Source organism: Micropterus dolomieu, linkage group LG18, assembly GCF_021292245.1.
Source record: "Micropterus dolomieu isolate WLL.071019.BEF.003 ecotype Adirondacks linkage group LG18, ASM2129224v1, whole genome shotgun sequence".
Lineage (NCBI taxonomy): Eukaryota > Metazoa > Chordata > Actinopteri > Centrarchiformes > Centrarchidae > Micropterus > Micropterus dolomieu.
The window spans coordinates 31,542,172-31,562,254 of NC_060167.1; the positions used below are offsets into that span (position 1 = coordinate 31,542,172).

At 40.7% G+C, this 20,083-nt stretch overlaps 1 protein-coding gene across 1 annotated transcript; it reads left to right on the forward strand.

Annotated features, from left to right (window-relative positions):
- Window positions 1–12,049: 12,049 nt before the first annotated feature.
- Window positions 12,050–18,799, forward strand: comtb (catechol-O-methyltransferase b). The gene is made up of 6 exons (XM_046029514.1): window positions 12,050–12,200; window positions 13,267–13,438; window positions 17,771–17,888; window positions 17,993–18,186; window positions 18,276–18,407; window positions 18,486–18,799. Coding segments are annotated over exons 1-6 (798 nt in total). The 5' UTR covers window positions 12,050–12,198; the 3' UTR covers window positions 18,666–18,799.
- The last annotated feature ends 1,284 nt before the right edge of the window (window positions 18,800–20,083 follow it).

The window sequence follows — 20,083 nt, forward strand, 5'->3', positions numbered from 1 at the left end:
ACACCGACTCAACATTAATCTTAGTGACCTCCGATTGGCGTAACCGGGAGTCATTACCGCCGACGTGAATAACAATCTTACTGTATTTACGTTTATTCTTAGCCAGCAGTTTCAAATAAGACTCAATGTCGCCCGCTGTGGCCCCAGGGATGCACTTAACTATGGCCGCTGGCTTCGCTATCTTCACGTTTCTCAAAATGGAGCTGCCAATGATCAGAGTTGGTTTCTCAGCGGGTATGTCGCTGAGTGGGGAAAATCTGTTAGAAACGTGAACAGGTTGATGGTGCCCCGTGGACTTTGAATGCTTACGACTACTCCTCCTTCGGACAGTCACCAAGCCCCCCCCCCCCCCCCCCCTTCCTGGCTGCTCAGGAAATCCCGGGGGACGGCTACCACAGGCTAACTCAGGCCGTTCTGCACCGACTACCGGGGACTGGCTAGCTACAGTAGCTAAAGACTGATCTACCAAGGTGCGGAGCCGGACTTCTAAATCACTGAGCCTCGCCTCCATGTCTATAAATAAACTACACTTATTACACGTACCATTACCGCTAAAGGAGGCAGAGGAGTAACTGAACATCTGACACACCGAGCAGGAGAAAGTAGGAGAGAGAGAGGGAGAAGGAGAAGCCATCGCTAGCTGCTAAGCTAAAGTCGCCAACGGCAAAGCTAAAGTACGTTAAGTGATAATAACTGAAATTGAGCTAAATAAAATTTCCTTTTACTACTTACTTGACTGTGTTTCGTGTAAAAAGCGACTATGCATAATTTTTAATAATTCCATCAGCAGCACTTTCACTTAAATAATATAAAAGGGAGCTTTAAATGTGGAGTTTTATGGAATCATAGGCAAATAAAGACAGCTAATAAAGATTGTTTAAAATAAGAAGTCCCATGCTACACAAATTGTTAAGTCAGGTAGACGAGGTAATGGAACAATATCAGGATTTCTGCAGGTTTCACCCGGTCAAATTTAAGACTTTTTAAGACCATCATGAATGAAATTTAAAACAATATATCACAACTTAAAAAAAGAAACGCACAAAGGAAATGCAGTCACAAAATTACTTGCAGAGTAAATCAATGTCTGCAAAATTGGCATTGGACGATGTCAACAATGAAACACCAGGATGGACGATGACATTGATAAGCTACGTAATTAACAAGCTGGCATGCGGTGACATGAAAAATGGATCACCGGTGGGAAAAAAAAAAGAGTTCTTTGTCTTTTCGGTGACTTTATAAAACATAACCTACTGCTAATGGATAAACTCAGGGGAGCAGACAGGGAGATCTCTGTCTCCCTGTCTGCTCCCCTGAGTTTTAGAAGCAGGGAAAGCCGGTGTGTTTGCAGTGAGAGACCAGAGGTAAAGGTGTGTGTGAGTGAGTGTCTCAGCTCCTCCGTATTGAACACTGTCTTTCATCCATCCATCCATACATCGTCAACCGCTTATCCTGCCTACAGGGTCGCGGGGGGCTGGAGCCAATCCCAGTTGCCATCAGGCGAAAGGCGGGGTGCACCTTGGACAGGTCGCCAGTCCATCGCAGACCGTCCTTTATTTTTAATTTAATTTATCAAGATGTACAGTAGAGGACAGAGCTGTAACCTGACAACTTAATGTTGATCTTTTCACCGTCACTTTCTGCTGCTCTCTCATATTCACTCATCCTTTGAAGAATGAGGGGAGGGAGACAGCCATGTGTTGAGTGTTACTGTAGTTTACTGAAAATCAAATCAATCATTGTGTGAAATTTTGATAGCGGCTGTCATTCATTAAGCAGCAACAGTAGGCTTCAAATACATTTCTAGAGACTGGTTTTAAGCCCTAAGATCTGTTGGGCTGTTCCCAAATATTCAACTATTCCTTGGTTAGTATTCAGTTTCAATTTTGGGATGTGGAGAATCGCACAAGCACCTACAGTTCTGTCCCGCACAACGCTGCACACACACCAGCTTGCACCGCCCTTTTCAGTTTTTTCTCTGCTGTATCATACAGCGACAGACACATACAGGCTGCTATCTGCCCGCTTTCAACATTCATTGTCAGCCGTATGTTTTACTGTCCAAAAAACACAGCTCGCGTTTTGAACTTTTTCACCCACGATTCTGTGGTAAAAACCGCAGGTGAGCTGCTTGTGGAGAAGGCCTATAGTACATCTCTCTCTGTTTGTGTCTCTGCAACTGTCAGTAGACCGTATGGCGACCGATCATGGATGGAGTTGGTCTCTTGGATGGATAGAAAATAAAAAGTCATGCTCAGCACATAAAATCTGAGCGAAATTGAGGATTTTCTGTCTTGGGTTATGTGTTCAGGACAGCCCAAGAATTTAAAAAATAAGCTTGTAAATGGCTTTTAAAGTGATCATGAAACAGAAAGGTGGACAGACAGGGACGGGTGAGGACTGACTGGTGAGGACAAACGGACGGGCAGGCAGGTGAGGACAGAGTGATGAGGATAGACAGGTGAGAACGGACTGAGACAGGTGAGGACAGGCAGGTGAGGACAGGCAGGGACGGGTGAGGACAGACAGGTGGGGACAGAGACAGGGATGAGGCCAGACCAGATACCTCTTTTCTCTCAGCTGGACAGGTAGGCTGGAATAAAATACAGCTGCTCGTTACTTTCTATAAATTGAACTAAATTGAACATTCTGTTAGCTTCCTGCTCAGCTTCCAGTCTGAAGGGGATCGGTGTTTGTTAACCTGCTTCACTTCTCCAGCCGTTTGGGAACAGACTTTTGCTGGTCTGGAGAAGCTGAAGCATTTATTACCTGACACACCAACACCGTACTTTTACTTCCAGAGTATTTTCCTCCGCTGAGATTCACCGTCACTTTCTGTCACTCTGAGACCTCCAGATTAAAGGAGCTGCTCTGAACACCGCCTGTCAGGTAGACATCCTGCAGGGTTTCCGCGGGGTCTAAAATTAATAAATTTAAGGCCTTAAAAAGTCTTAAATTCGCTAATGTTTGTGTTCTAGGTCTTAAATAATTTTAAACGAGAGCCACTATTAAAATTTCACACAACCATTAATGATGCTGGCTGTCTCCCTCTCCTCGTTCTTCAAAGGATGAGTGAATGTGAGAGAGCGGCAGAAAGTGACGGTGAAAGTTAGCAGATGAAAAGATCAACATTAAATTGTCAGGTGGCAGGACAGAGGTGAGGACAGACAGGGACGGGTGAGGACGGACGGGCAGACAGGTGGGGACAGAAAAGTGGGGACAGTCATATGAGGATAGACGGGTGAGGACTGACCAGACGGACAGGTGAGATTGAGACAGGTGAGGACGGACAGATGAGGACAGAGGTGAGTGTTGAGAATATTTCTTAAGGGGCTTTGTTGGTGTAACAGGGAAAGGTAAGACAGGTCTAGCTTAGAGTAATTTAGCTGACCTCATAAGTGTTTTCTGACACTATAGCTTTGGGTATTTCTCACATGTACTTGTCCTTGTCAGGGAGACAACAATAGACTGATTAGTTAGAGTCAGTTGCTCAGGCATCAGGCTAGCAGATATCAGTGTTCTCTGGGAATCTTACAAGGTTGAGTCCTACAAGAATGTTTACAAGAACTCACTGGCTCCACAGATTAGAGTACAACTCATGGATAGTGATAGATTTCAATATGACGAAGCATTGGAGTCAGATCAGATAGACATCAGATAGATCAGTTGTTCTAGGTGAAAGATGACCTAATAGAGAAACGTACTGGCACTAGGGGGAAGAGAGAAACATAAAAGGGACCAACAGATGTCATCCTTCAGATTTGATGTTGGCATTTGACAGGTTCACATGTTGTATGCTGGCATTGACTCCTTTGCCGGGCTCAATAAACAATGCTATGTTAAATCTTCATCAGTCTCCGAAACTTCTTCACACCTGAACCTGGCTCACAATAATTATCTTTAACAGTGAGGACGGTCTTTGGGTACCTGTTGAACAGCGGTTGTGTCTCCGTCCTCAGTCTTTGCAGTTCAAGTAGTAAACTGGCTTAGCTCACCCTGGAATAGATCCTGGAGCCCATGGCAAACCTGAGGCTGAGCCTGAGCAACACCAAGAACAGCTGTCAGTACACACACAGGCTTAATGATCGCTTCAGGTGGGATTGATAACTGAAAGCTGATTGGTTGTGTCTGTCTCTGCCAGTCTTCATTCAGACCAGCTGTGACGAGGTCCAAAAGATGAGGTACGCACAGGGCTGGACAGATAATCTGGCATACCAGGCAAATGCCCGGTGGGCTGACGTACCTTTGGGGCTGGTGTAACGTAAATTATTTATTTATGTAACTGTTTTTATAGGCCAACGATCGGCCCATAAAGCACGGACAGCGGCCCATTGGATAATTTGGATAACCGATCTGTTTGCTACCGGGGCTGCAGCAGCTTCAACGTCAGCTGCAGTACCCTGCATAGAGCAGGCACAGGCACCTGGAAGAGTAAAAGAGCTGTAGCCACTACCAGACAGAGGAGGAGGCGTGAGACAGTGAAACAGAGTGAGAAAGTGAGCAGGAGGAGAGTGGAGGTGAAGCGGGAAGCATGGAGCAGCTCAGCCTGTTGGGAGGGAGCAGGGAGGGAGCATTTACACTGGGGACACTGGGGACATGTAGCCACCACTTTTTGAAAGCATTTGTTAACCAAAAAATAATAATAATAATCTACTGATTACTGCATTACATTTTATTATATTTTCATATTGCCACCTGAATTTTGTGCTTCCTTTATAAAAATGAAGACATTTCCACCACAAATTGGTGCAGAAAATGTCTCCAGAATGCAGGAAATAAAGTGTTTAATGCTCAAAATCTTCTAGGGGGAGGACCCCCAGACCCCCCAATTAAATATTTCAACTGTAAATATTCTATATAATAGCAGGTCTATTAAAATATATTCTTTTCTTGTATTCATGGACACCAGTCTTGTGCGATGTCACGTGTCCGTGTTTCATCACACCCATAATCTGACCCCTAAATGGATTGATGGTGTATTGGTGAGGGGTGGACCGCCTAGGCCAAAAATGGCAGGGCCGATTTTTTGTCAACGGTCCACTTACACACGTGGACGGTGACAGGCAAACTGAAAAAAGAGATAGATCCGACAATGGGAGTGAAAGTGACGATTCCCAAAGCATGAGGAAAATGTCAAGGTTTGACAAGAGGAGAGTGGATTTAAGCTGATAATTAAATTTAAAGATAAGAGTGACAGGCCTTAAATCCGCTCAGACTGTCAGAGGAGCTAAAAAACAAAATGGGAAAAGTTCTAGGTAGATTAACATAGTAAACTTTTATAACCCGTGCTTACAAATAAATTTATGTGAGTTAGAGAGGGTTATGGAACAAATAAGGAACCCGGTCATATGGGTGGGGGATTTTAACTCTCACAACCCTCTTTGGGGTAGTAGAATAAAGGATACTAATGGGAACACTATAGAAGAATTTATGGACAGATGGAGATTAGTTTATTTAAATGATGGCAGACCAACTAGATTCGATATTAGAACAGGAAATGTCTCATGCATAGACTTAGCATTAGCATCCAGTGAACTAGCAAGAGTTGGAGAGTGGGATTGTTTGGACAGATATACAATAGGAAGTGATCATTATCCAATACTATTGAGGTTTGGGAAGACTATACTGAGTAAAGAACAGGGCAACCAAAAATTCTTTAATAATAGTAAGGCAGATCTGAAAGGTGCAATAAAAAATAGAGGAAGTAAATGAGGAAGGGACAGTAGAGGAATGGAACAACAGTTTATGTGAAATGATGATGAGTGCAAATGAATCTATCCCGATAAAGAAGTACTCCAAAAGGAAAATTAGTGTACCATGGTGGAACAAGGACTGTGATAAAGCAGTAAGAGATAGAAATCGTGGGTATAGAGCATTGAGGAAATATCCAACAGAAGATAAAGCAGTTGAGTATAAAAGACTGCGAGCCAGAGCAGGCAGAGTGATTAAGACTGCAAAAAAAGAGTGCTGGAGAAGATATTGTGGAAAATTAGGGGCAGAGACAGCAGTAGCAGATATATGGTGGACAGTACACCGTATGTCAGGAAGCAATATAAAAAAGAAAATGCCAGTTTTAGAGGAGGAGGGCTTGGTTGCCACACATGATTTGGATAAAGCAAAACTATGTGAAAATAACTTTAGAGTAGTTCACAGCGGAGCTAACATTGGTGAAGCAGGTATAAGGAAAAGAAAAGAGATATTAGAGCAAAATCGGGATAAACTTTAGGTAAATCATGATAATTCTGATGTGTGTAATTTATTTTATTCATTAGAAGAATTACACAGGGCAATTGGAAAAGGGAGGAAAACAGCTCCAGGAAAGGATGGTATTAGCTATGAGATCGTGAAGAATCTAAGTGATCTGGTTTTGGAGGAAATCTTGTCCTTAATAAATTACATATGGCAGGAGGGAATTCTTCCTATCTCATGGAAGTTTGCAGATGATGGGGCCATCTGGAAAAGGGGCAGGAATATAAAACAAATAACTGAGCGAATGCAGGTAGCGCTGAACAAGGTAACTTGTTGGGGTGAAAAGTGGGGATTTAAGATCTCAGTAGATAAGTCAAAGTACATAATATTTGGTAATAAGAAAACTGAATGTGGTGGTTTATTTATGTATGAACAAGCAATTGAGAGGGAAGAGGAGTTCAAATTCTTGGGTGTGCACTTTGATGAGAAGCTTACATGGAAAAAGCAGATAAATAATATAGTAAATAAGTGTGAAAAAGTGATAAATGTAATAAGTTCCCTCTCAGGTAGTACATGGGGTGCAGGCAGAGATACTCAACTAATGATCTACAGGGCAATGATAAGATCTAGACTGGATTATGGTAATATATGTTATGGGACAACAGCTGAAACACATTTAAAAAGGCTGGAAGTAATACAGACTAAGACACTGAGACTATGTTGAGGGGCCCTTTGTACAACTCCAGTCCTGGCTTTACTGGTAGAGATGGGGGAAATGCCACTATCAATTCGACGGGAGAAATTGGCAATGCAGTATATTGTTAAGTTATGGGCACATAAAGGAGAACACCCTTCAAAAATAGTACTACTTAATGCATGGGAGTGGGAGTCAGGGAAAAGAAGGAAGGAATGTTTTATATTTAACATCAGTAAAAAGGTGGAGAAACTGGGACTGAAGGAGGTAGGGGTGGCCCCGCAAGTTCACTGGTCAGTTGTAGTTAGTTGCTCTAATGGACAAGGGTCCTCTCCTCCAGGATCTTCTGAGTGATCGTAAGTTTGATTTTCTGTGCTTAACTGAAACATGGCAACAACCTAATGACTTTTCACAACTGAGTGAATCTACTCACCCTGGGTTTGTTTACATCTGTCAACCCCGTGACTCAGGCAGAGGGGGAGGTCTCTCCATAATATACCGCGACAATTGGAAAATCTCACCTGTTTCTGTACCTTCTTACGGTTCATTTGAATCCATCGCCCCACAGCTGAACAGTCCTATTCCAACTATAGTGGCCACTGTCTATCGTCCACCCAAGCCCAATACTGACTTTATTAATGAATTTGCTGCTTTGCTCAAATTTATCTGCTCACTCTCCCCTAACGTAATACTGGATTTTAATATACATATGGACAATACCTCTAATGCATACACAAGGGAATTTACATCTTGCCTGGACAGTTTTGGATTGGCGCAACATATTCACTTTCCCACTCACTCCAAAGATCATGTTTTGGACTTGGTTTCTGCTCTGGTGTCACTCCTCATGGTTACACTGCAGCCGACCTCCCCATTTCTGATCACATGTTAATTTCTTTTAATGTCAACTTAACACTGTCCAAAATAAAACTGCCATGTGTCATTTCATTCAGAAATATCAAGGACATTAATTTAAACACTCTCTCTACTGAAATTGACTGGCTCCCCAGTATAAACTGTTTTTCCAACACCGATGATCTGGTTTTTCACTACAACGATGGCCTACAAAACATTTTAAATTCTTGGGACTACGCCAGCTCAAGGTAAAAGGTTGTCGCCTGGAACGCCTTTACAAGAACACTGGACATTCTCCACTACAAGGACGCTCTTTCTACAGCCAAATTCACCTATTATGCAAATATAATCAGTTCAGGCAAAGGTAATACCAGAACCCTGTTCTCCATGGTCAACAACATACTACGACCACCGGACTCTCTCGCACCTCATCTGAACTCATCTGCTTACTGTAACTCCTTAATGTCATTTTTTACACAAGATTCACCAGCAACTGACTACTAATACCTCTCACCGTCTTTCTTCTTCAGTTCTTCCGACACCTCTTTCTTGTTCATTTTCAAGTTTCTCGCTTCCCTATGTTGCTGAAATATTGGACATTATTAGAAATCCGAAACCAACTACTTGTCAGCTTGACCCTCTTCCTACCGACTTAGTAAAAGCCTGCTTACCCTGTCTCTCTTCCCAAATAACTACCATTATACATTCCTCTCTCACCTCTGGTATTGTTCCCTTATCTCTGAAATTAGCTGTCCTATACTTAAGAAACCTGGTGCAGAACCCAACAATTTCAACAACTTCCGTCCTATTTCTAACCTACCTTTTCTTTCTATAATCCTTGAAAAAACACACTTATATCAGGTCCATGCGCACATGTCTGACAATAACCTCTATGAACAATTCCAATCTGGTTTCCGTCCCTGCCATAGCACAGAAACAGCGCTGGTAAAAATCACCAATGATCTTCTCATGGCAGCTGATTCCGGACTACTAACTATTCTCATCCTCCTTGATCCTTTGTCACCATGTCTCATAACATCCTCCTTGACAGATTAGTCTCTATTGGTTTCACACACCCTTGGACTGGTTTAAATCATATCTCTCTGGCCGCACTCAGTTCATCCAACTCATACATTTCAAATCAGAGCTATCCCCTGTCACTATTGATGTTCCCCAGGGCACTGTCCTGGGGCCCCTTCGGTTCATCATCTATCTACTTCCTCTTGGCCATATCTTTTGTAAATTTAACATCCATTTCCACTGCTATGCGGATGACACCCAGCTCTACCTGTCCACCAAACCTACCACATGTCTCCCACCCGCCTCCCTCTCTGATTGCCGGAAATGAACGGAAATCAAATCCCTGTTCTCTTGCAACTTCCTCAAACTTAAGTGACAAAACCAAGGTTCTTCTCATTGGCACCAAATCCACTTTGACTAAATCTGACAGTTTTTCTCTTACCAATGACAACTCCACAGTTTCCCCCTCCCCTCAGGTCAAGAGTCTGGGTGTGATCCTCGACAGCACACTTTCATTTAAAGCTCACATTAATAATATTACTCGTTCTGCATACTTCCATTTACGCCTCCGACAGTCTCTCCCACCAGTACAACCATTCTCGTTCACACACTGGTCACACCCGCATTGATTATTGTAATTCTCTTCTTGTTGGTCTTCCCCTCAAATCCATACATAAACTTTAACTGGTTCAGAACTCTGCTGCCCGTATCATCACCGGAACCCGTCCTATTAATCATATTACTCCTGTCCTTCAGCAGCTTCACTGGCTCCCAGTTAAATACCACATTGATTTCAAGAATCTGCTCCTGACCTTTAAGGCCATTCATAACCTCGCTCCTCTGTACCTCACTGACCTCCTTCATATTAACACCCCCACCCATACTCTTAGGTCATCTTCTTCTATTCACCTCACTGTACCTCCTGCTCGTCTGACCACCATGGGGTTCAGAGCCTTCAGCCGCTCTGCCCCTCGTCTCTGGAACTCTCTTCCACCGGACATCCGCAACATTGACTCACTTTCCATTTTTAAATCCCGCCTGAAAACACATCTTTTTAATCTGGCATATCCCACGTGATCACTCTTTCTCAATCTTTGTGTCCAGTTGTTATGTACCCTGATTTTATACACTGTAATTATAGTTGTTATATTTTATCGATTGTTGCTGTACTTTTTTATTATGTTTTGTGAGGTGACCTTGAGTGTTCAGAAAGGCGACTAAAAATAAAATGTATTATTATTATTATTTTAATGCTCATTGAAAGGGCCCTGGATGGCCTTGCTGTATTACGACTACAAAGACCAACAGGCAGCTTTCGTGTTATTGCTGTAAGTCTCTTTCAGATTGTACCACAGATATTAAACAGATTTATTCTTCAGCTATGGGGAAGTGCAACCTTATTGGTTCTTGGATGGGAAAAACAGATCTTAGGGCTTAAACCAGTCTCTAGCAACGTATTTGAAGCCTACTGTTGCTGCTTATTGCTTATTGCTTATTCTCATGCCTATTATTTATGTTAATTTCTGCAAATGTATAACGCAGTAAATTCAGACAGAAAAGGCAAACATGAATAATCTTACCTGTAATGATTCTGAGGTCATATAACAGTGTTTTCTTGCCATTAAAAGGTGGTGAGGCTCAAAACTACTTGGTGCTGCGCGATGAATATAAAATCATTGTGTTGAGCATCAAAACTAACCAAATGAATTTTCCCAGATCTAATGATTAGAATTCAACCCCAGTAGACTTATTTAGCAAGTTTAGCTTTTGAGGTGTAGTTTATTATTGCCTCCCTGTCTGCTCCCCTGAGTTTATCCATCATCAGTAGGTTAAGTTCTACTCTTTTTTTTCTCTTTTTTTATTCCCCACTGGTGATCCATTTTTCACGTCAGCGGGTGCATCACGGTGTTTCATTGCTGACATTGTCCGATGCCAGTTTTTTAGACATCACTCAACCCTAATTTGAATACACTGATTAACACTGCAAGTAATTTTGTACTGCATTTCCTTTGTGCATTTCTTTTTTTAAAGTCGTGATATAGGTTTTAAATTTCATTCATAATGGTCTTAAATTTGACCAGGTGAAACCTGCAGAAACCCTGATATTGTTCCATTACTTCGTCTACCCAACTTAACAATTTGCACAGTGTGGGACTTCTTTAAACTGTCTTCATTAGCTATCTTTATTTGCCTATGATTCCATAAAATTACACATTTAAAGCTCAATTTTATATTATTATATTATATTATGCTAAATTTTATTTAGGTCAAGAGATTCAAGTTATTATCACTTGACACCGAAATATCTCATTAAGAATCTGGAAATAGAGAATGTACAACATTATTGCAAAAAAGAATGAAAACAAATTGATAATCAAAATTGTTGCTGGTTAATTATCTGATCAAGCAGTCAATTACTTTGTCTATTCAGCTTTATGCAAGATGTGCCTTATTTTTTTTGTCTGTACAAATGACAGAACGTTTTGATAATAATAAAGGGAACTTGAATTGTAATAATGGAGTTGTATTCATATTTTTCAGGAGTACTATCTGAAAATGGGCATTTTGTAAATTTCAAGTTGACTAGTAGTAATTTTGAGTGAGTTTCCATTGGTATTTGAGTCTAGCACAATTCATTTTTTGAGTAGTTTTCCCTCAGAGTATAAGTTGTCCACAATTAAATTTATTGAGTAAAGAATCAGTGGAATTTAATTTTAATATGCATCAGTGAATCAATGTAGTGTAGTATGCGGAAATTAAAGGTTTTTTAGAAATGTATTATATTTAAGTTGAGGTTTACTCAAAAATATTATTACCACTACTTAAAAAGTTTGAGGTAATCAGGTTCCACAAATATTTTGAGTTTTCTGAACTTATTTGGGTTTACAGTATGACATATGAGGTGGATTTACTCACACATCACTCACAGCCTCAGAAATGTCCACTTGAAGGATTACCCTGATGACTCACTACAGAAAAGGGCACTTTATTTGTTGCATTATTAAAAAATACTGCATTCTGTGATAGTAACTTCATTTAAGGTACCTTTGGAGAAAAAGGTGAAAATGGAATCAAAATGGAACTGAAATACTTAATATTACTGCTACTGGCTGAAACAGCACCCAGTTAACCTGAAGAAATGCCAAGCAGGAATTACTCCCCCATCTTTTTTTGCTATCCTTGAGTGTGTGTGTGGGTGTGTGTGTGTGTGTGTGTGTGTGTGTGTTTGTGTGTACGCACATGTGACCACTGAGAGTTGGACTGTTGTGCATTCCCGGCATGCTCACATTCAGCAGAGCTCTGAGAGGGGGATGGAAGGAAGAGGGAGGAGTTAGTCTCATGTAAACACACGCATATGTCTGGCTGTTGGAAAACTCAGATTTTCCTCCAGCAGCGAGAGGAGGTGAGAAGGGACAGGGAGCGTCGCCTGAACACACATGTAAGCTGTATTTTCTGTTCGATTTCAATGAGAGACCCTTTCAGAATGCATGAGGTGATTTTTTTTTTTTAGTGTTTCTTCCTGGGCTCTGTCTGGTTTTAATTTCTGTTTTTAACTGAAGAGTGTGTGCACTTGGGATAACAAAATTGCTGATGATTCTCCTCTCTCAAGCCATTTCATAAAAAAATATATATATATATATATATTTTCAATAATGAACAAGTTTTGGATATATGGAGTCTTATTATATATTCTTGTTCTTCTTCCTATTCTTTGTTTGAAAATGAGATTGAATTCTGCTAGATAGCATGCACAGCGTGCAACTTGAGTGTCTGTTTTTCAAGCCATGCCAAGACTACTCTGCAGCTCTGTTTCTGAATCTACTGGTTGTGTGTAACGTTATGTTAGAATGAAGCCAAAGCAAAGGTTAAAGTCCCAGTGCTCTGCCTTTTGTGACACAGCTCTTAACCCCGGGCCAGTTGCCATGCAACTCAAATTCCAAATCAAAAGGAATTACCTCAACCACCACTGGTCTTTCACAGTTGCATTAAAAGTGCAAGGTAATGCCGTTTCCAGCAATGCTCTTCACTGCTACCCCACAAAAGGGGTCCTTGTTTAGGATTCCGGCTGTGTTGTTCACCTTCTTTTTGCTCTGTTCTTCCCAGTTCATCTGTGCTCAAGATACTAAGCAGACTAGTTGCCTCTGAGAGTGGGAAAGCTGCACACAAAGCGCTGTGTTGTGTGTTTATTGATATTAAATAATATCCAGCAGTGATATCATCACATTGAGGTGTGTGTGGGTGTGCAGCTTGGACTTGGCAGCTGCAGCTGATAATGGAAACAGGATCAGTAACTGTATTGTACACTGCATAATAAACACCCATCTCATTAGCCCTACACAAAGGGAGAGGTGGAGGGAGGGGAGATATGACAGCTTCCATTTATCTCATGCAGATGTGTTGTTATTGCACTGTGTGTCTGCGGCTCATTTATCACAGCCTCTTTCCACAATGCAGCACCATCTAACCATGTTGTGTTGATGTTTATGCTCATGTCTTGGTTGCAGGATGTGGCTGAATCTTCTTTACAATTGTGCCGGTGGAGCAGCTCTTCTGTATGCTCTGTACAGATGGGTGATCCCCGCTGCTGTGCAGTATCACGGAGGACTGGCACTCATTTGGCATGATGTCATTGTGGATCGGATGCTGAACATGCTGACCCAGTCCACACGTCCTCAGGTGTGCCTTCAGTTCAAATCAATTTGATGTATATAGCACCAATTCATAACAGAAGCTATCTCATTGCATTTCTCATATAGAGCAGGTCTACACCATACTCTGATATTATTAATGATTAATTCCCACCACAAGCAAGCACTTGGTGACAGTGGCAAGCAAAAACTCCCTTTTAGCAGGTAGAAAACTTGAGCAGAAACTAGACTCATGGGTTGGCGGCCATCTGCCTCGACCGGTTGGGGGTGGGGGAAGTGAGGGGTTGGGGGGTAAGGCAATACTAAAGGTTGTAGTGGTACAGTCATCACTAAAAGTGAATAATAGTACTAATAATAACACAATATTAGTGATAAGAATAATAGGACTAATAACTGTAGCAGCGAGTGTCAAGCAGGAACAGACCGCCCAGGGACGAGAAAGCACAAAACTATAAGAGAGGGAATAAGTCGAGTTAGTAACGTGTACTGAAGGGAAAAGAAGGTGAGATCATGGGAAATCTCTCTGCAGTCTAGGACTATAGCAGCATAACTAAGGGATGGTTCAGGACTCACCTGAGCCAGCCCTAACTATAAGCTTTATCAAAGAGGAAAGTCTTAAGCCTACTCTTAAATGTGGAGTTTGTACAGCAAGGGTTGTAGTTATAATAAAGTATGCATTTTATGAATGCTCTAATACAAATTAAATCAGCCTTTAATGATTATTACTAAACAAGACTAACTATGCTATGCTATGCTAACAGCTCTGTGAAGCTAGCACAGCAGTGCTTTTAGGGAAATGCTAACGTAAGCCTGCTAACATGCTCAAAATGACAATGCAAACATGTTGATGAGCAGGTATAATTTTTTTTTACCATGTTTGCCATCTTAATTTAGGGTGTTAGCATACTAACATTAGTTAATTAGCACGTAACACAAAGTGCAGCTCAGGGTGATGAGGAATGTCATTAGTTTTGCAGGTATTAGGTAAATAAAAATGTTGGCATGTTAATGGAGCTACAAGAAAAATAAGTGAAAAACCATAGTCAGCAGACTTCATTCTCTGGGGACCATGAATGTCTGTACAAGCTTTCATACCAATCCATCCAACAATTGTGGAGATATTTCAATCTGGACCGAACTGGCATTTTTTAAATCATGGCCTCTTGTTCCACATTGAGGACATTGATAAACTTCACACACTTTCACAGAGTGATGTAAAAAACTCAGTCAGCTGCAGTTCAGGAATAGATTTAACATGAAACAATAGACTTTCACTGGTGTAACTAATACCATTCATAATTGATGCATTCTATTTAGGTGTCCCACTGCCCAACTATAGTGCATGCTGGTTTACTGGGACACTTCAGTTGTTATTAGTTACACCTGTGCTTCTCCTACAATGACAAGCCAAATGCTTTTACCATACTGGAGAACAAAACATAATCTACTCTCATTAACAATGACTACTGAAGTATATGGTCAAAAACTCAAGTTAAATTGTATCATATTATATCTATCAGTGGACAGCACAGAGACAATAAAAATGCCATGGTGGTGGTATTCACAAAGTACAGCAAAATACTGATAACACAAGCACAAAGTATGCACAATAAAAAGTAGAAGCCGATAACAATATCACTTTGATTAACTACTTGACCTTTCATACAGTTACAGCATGTGACACAGGTAGTGTTGAAGTCAAGATAACCCAAATTGAGACCAAGTCATGACCAAGACCAGAGTTTATCGAGACCGAGACAAGACCAAGACTTTCAGGGGTTGAGACCAAGACCAAGGGAAGGCAAGACCAAGTCAAGACCAAGACCAGTGCCACTACATGACACACAATAAAATGTAGAACAAGATCATAGGCACTTCTCAAACTGATCTGAAAGATCCACATTCCCATAAAACATACAAACACTATGAGCTGAAATCATCTAAACCATCTTTATTCAATATTCATTTTCCATGTTGTACCATCCACCTAACACAACAAAAAAAAAAAACATGTGTGCAAGCATTAGGTTTTCTGGATGACCCTTATCTTCCATATTTGATCATTCATATTAGATTTGCAACTGTTTATTTATTTTAAATTAGCAATGAGTCACATTATTGGTTGCATTTGAAGCAGTAACATCCAAATTAAGGGTGTTAGCAAAGAAAATCAGACAGTGCACAGGCAATTTATTGATATTGAATGGTCTGGAAATAAAATCCAGGGTCCTCTATGTTTGAGACCGAGACAAGAGAGTAGAAATACGGTCGATTCTGAAACGAGAACAAGTCCTTCAAATAGTGGTTTCGAGACCAAGACCGATCTCGAGTACCACAACACTTGACACAGGCATACACCCATACACACAATAAGTATGCATATAAGAGTACTAATGTGTGAATCCACATGTGTTCATTGTTTCCTGAAAAGAGCTCCTTTTTTTTTGTTCTTTATCTGTCCTTAATAAAAGAAAGAAAAAGAAAAAGCTATGTCTTTTGATTACAATTTGTTAAATTTTACTTACTAAATGAACAGATACTAATAGCAGAATATATACAAACCTTAACTTTACATTTTATACTCTGACTTACATTTGTATGCCGGGGAACCATATGCACCTAAAGCACAGAACACATTTGTGTGTGGATTTCTAGATGTAAGGTAGGATGTGGAAGAGGGAAATTTTAGAAGTTCTTCTAAAATACTCAATTATGGGCGGTACTGTTATTAAAAGGCACTGCACATGCACACAGGTGTTTTCATTTATTCTGGTAGATTAGACCTGGGCTCAGACAGAAGGTGGACAGTTCACCAGATGGACATTGTTAGGCCTATTTTAGGGGGGCTAAAGCGACCCTAAAATGGTCCCTTCAACCCCCCCACAATAATAAAAAAAAAAACATTATTAGATTCCAATTTTTTTTTTACAGTACAATAGAATAATTCAGATTCAAAATAATTTGTATTAATTGGCTTAAAATAATCGTTCGGGCACTAGGCCTTTAAGGGAGGGTGCATATCATTGCTTCTCTGCCGCGCAACGTTACCCTGAACGCACACAAACACACATACAGACATGGTGAAGGAAGATTGATTCAACTTGGTGAGACGTTGGGGACATTTTAGTTGGCTGTGTAAAACACCATACTAGTTGGCGTGTACGCCATCAATCTATATTATAGGATTTCAAAACAATATCAGTCCCCACAGAATATTGTTAGTGAAAACTAAATGTCATAGTGTCCCTGATAATGTTATTGTGCCAGTATATCCTTCAATTCATTGACCAGATAGATATTGGCAGATATTTCAGGAGAGAGAGAGAAGCAGGAGATTGGCAGTACAGCTGATTATACACGAAAATATAATAAAATGAAAGCAATCATTTATACATGCATTCATACATATTGTAATTATTACTCCAAATGGTTTATTCCTTCCGCCATCAGGTTATTAAATTCAGACAGTAGCCAATTTAACTAGGATCCTTATCAGCCGCTTTCATAATAAAGTATCTATTGTATGCAAGCCAGACTACAGAGCAGAGGTGCTGTGAATTAGTGTAGAACGCAAAAGTGCAACACCCTTACTACTTTATTGGAAACCTGATGGAGGACTGTATACTGAAACACATAAACTCATTAGAAAAGGGCCATGTATAAAACAACCAGAATGAGACCTAAATGCAAACTCAGAGTCAGAGTCAGATGAATTTAAAAGATGCTCTGGTTCCGCAAAAACACCAACTGCCTAAGGTGCTGCCTACACAGTATGCATTCAATTCTCTCTTTTTTTTAAATTGGACAATAACACAAACACCTTTTCTCATTATACTTCCTTTATTTTTTATGCTTGCTTTTAAAATATTTTTGCTAAGACTTAAAGCCAAATTTTTACACTCTTGACTTTATTCCACATTGAAAGAGCATCCAGCTTTTTTATACAACACACATTCATTCTGTAACTATCTATGAAAAATGTAAAAATGAATTTAATGCTTTTCAACACCGTTAATGAAATTAATTTGAAAAAGATAATTAGCACTTGTCCGTAGTCGATGGAAGTACCTTTTGCCTCAAGTACAGTGTTACATGTTTTTAAAGATAATTATGTGCCTTACATACAGAATTATTGATGTTTTTTTCCAATTCTGTTGAATCTCCTTATTAAAATCCCTATTAAATTAAATTTGAAGAGCAAGAGGGTGGACACCAACAAATGGGATCTGTCCTTTAAATATGGGGTCACAACCTGGCAACCCAGAAGTTATTTTACGTATGGTTATTAAAAGGGTAGTTAGTGACACCTTTTATAAAAATGCCCTATTGTAAAGTGATACTGTTTTTTTGATCCCTTCAGCGGATCCTGAATGCAGTACAGAAGAACGCCACTAGAGGAGACCCTCGCAGCGTAGTCAAAGCCATCGATGATTTCTGCAGGCACAAGGAGTGGGCCATGAATGTGGGGGACGAGAAAGGTATTTGTCATTATATGACTATGTGCTTTCATGTGTAAAATCATTACCTTACTTGATCCCGCTGTGTGTTTTGGTATTTATTTTTATCCTGTTTTGGGCCACAGGCTGTATTCTTGACTCAGTGGTGTCTGAGGTAAACCCAGCCACTGTGTTGGAGCTGGGAACCTACTGTGGCTACTCCACGGTGCGGATCGCCAGCCTGCTTCCCCCTCACGCCAAGCTCATCACTCTTGAATTTAACCCAGACTTTGCTGCAATTGCTCGACAAGTCATTGCTTGGGCAGGATTGAAGGAAAAGGTAAAGCCAGATGTCTCCACATAAACTGAAAACCAATGATTCGCATAGTGTGTGCAGGTCAGAAGACAGTGTGTGTTTCTTCTTTATAGGTCCAGTTAGTTGAAGGAGCTTCTGGTGACTGGATCCCCAAAATGAATGAGCAATTTGGTGTGAAAACATTTGATTTGGTTTTCCTGGATCACTGGAAGGATCGGTACCTTCCTGACACAAAACTGATGGAGGCAAGTTTGTGATGCTCATTTTATACAGATCAAACTCTTGAATTTTCTGCCATGACACCCTCTTTGCTTTTTCATCAGGAGTGTGGCCTCCTCAGGAAAGGCACCGTCCTGCTGGCAGACAACGTCATCTGCCCTGGAACTCCAGACTACCTGGAATATATCCGCAGCAGCCCGAGATACAAAAGCCAGTACTTCAAATCTCATCTGGAGTACACCAAAGTGGAGGATGGCTTGGAAAAGTCTGTCTTTTTAGGGTAGTTTTTAACAGAAACTGTCATGTTTTACACAGGTTATCTTCACAGAGCAGACTTAAAATCAGGAGTTAAATGTTTTTCTAATATGTATTAGTGTGTTAACTTGATATTAAAAGTAGCATGTGAAGGGAAACCAAATAATTTGTGTTGTGTGCTTTATTTTTCTAACACCACTTAATGGAAATCCCAGTTCTTGATGCACTCTCTCAGAGGTCTATATTGGTACAGTAGGCGGCAGTAGCAATACTATGTTCATGCATGTAATTGACAGATAATGAGCTACAAACTGATCCTGGGGCTGCTTTTCCCTGAGCATCGACTCAAATCAATAATAAATCTAATCCAGCATGCATTCTGTGTTGCAGAAACCTCTTTTCTACTCTGTTATCCTCCACCATTATGCTAGTGTTGACAGGTGTGTGAGAGAGTGAGCGTGTGTGTGTGGTGTCAGTGTGTGTGCGCGAGCGAGTATGAATCAAATCGCTGCTTATCTAATCTCCTAAAGTGACAGAGTTCCATCATGGGGTGTGGGTTGGCGTGTGTGTGTGGGGGGGTGCATTTGGTTCAGCTGTATGGGGGGAAAAAAAGAAATGGGCTAGTCCACCTAGTGCTTTCTTCACAGACGCCTGCATGATAATCCCAATCTGTGGCCATTAGTGCACGGGAACGAGCAAGGAAAGAGTTCAGCAGAGAGAGAGAGAGAGAGAGAGAGAGAGAGAAGGGGGGGGGGGTGCCTGGGCAGAGATCCACGCAGAGGAAAAAGAACAGGAGAGAGAGCTTTTAAGGGATTTGGCAGTGATTTGTAGAATCTCGCTGCTGTAATGTTGTGCTTTTCCTCCACTTTTCCTTGATTCGGCCATGATACTAAAAGTCAGTGTTTTCATTTTGTCTTTATAAAATTACAACTACTTCTTTTTTAGACCATTGTTTGCAGTGTGTCCTGGTTATTTTTGAGAGTGCAAAGCGGCTGTCTGAGATGACAGAGGATTTACCTTTGGTGAGGAGAGGAGAGCCTTGCCACTAGATATATAATCACATTTTGGACCATGGATGGAGGCACGTTTGGAAGAGCTCGTGTGATGGATAAAATCAAGACTGGTCAATGAAGAATGGGCAGGTAAAAAGTGCCTTTACATGAGGAAATGTCTCTACTTGCAGTTTGCCTGTAAAGGTATTTTCAGTGGGTAAAAATTGTCAGCAACAGTTGTGTGATTTCAGCAGCTTAGATTTCTACAGTTTCACATTATGCTTTTACTGATTTTGAGAATTTTTTCAACTAATTTAAATGAATCTGAAAAATAGAAAGATTCAGCATGAAGTATAAATATAATAAGAATGCATTGCAATTTGAAGGAAAGTAAATCTGGAAACATGCAAACTAATTTTTAATACTTATTAGTCATTTGGATTTTAACTAAATGA

What these genes read in the sequence shown, in the direction of transcription:
- comtb (XM_046029514.1), top strand. An exon ending in GGGCAGGATTGAAGGAAAAG is followed by an intron (nt 18,187 to 18,275) that starts GTAAAGCCAGAT and finishes TCTTCTTTATAG; the next exon opens with GTCCAGTTAGTTGAAGGAGC. An exon ending in CTGACACAAAACTGATGGAG is followed by an intron (nt 18,408 to 18,485) that starts GCAAGTTTGTGA and finishes CTTTTTCATCAG; the next exon opens with GAGTGTGGCCTCCTCAGGAA.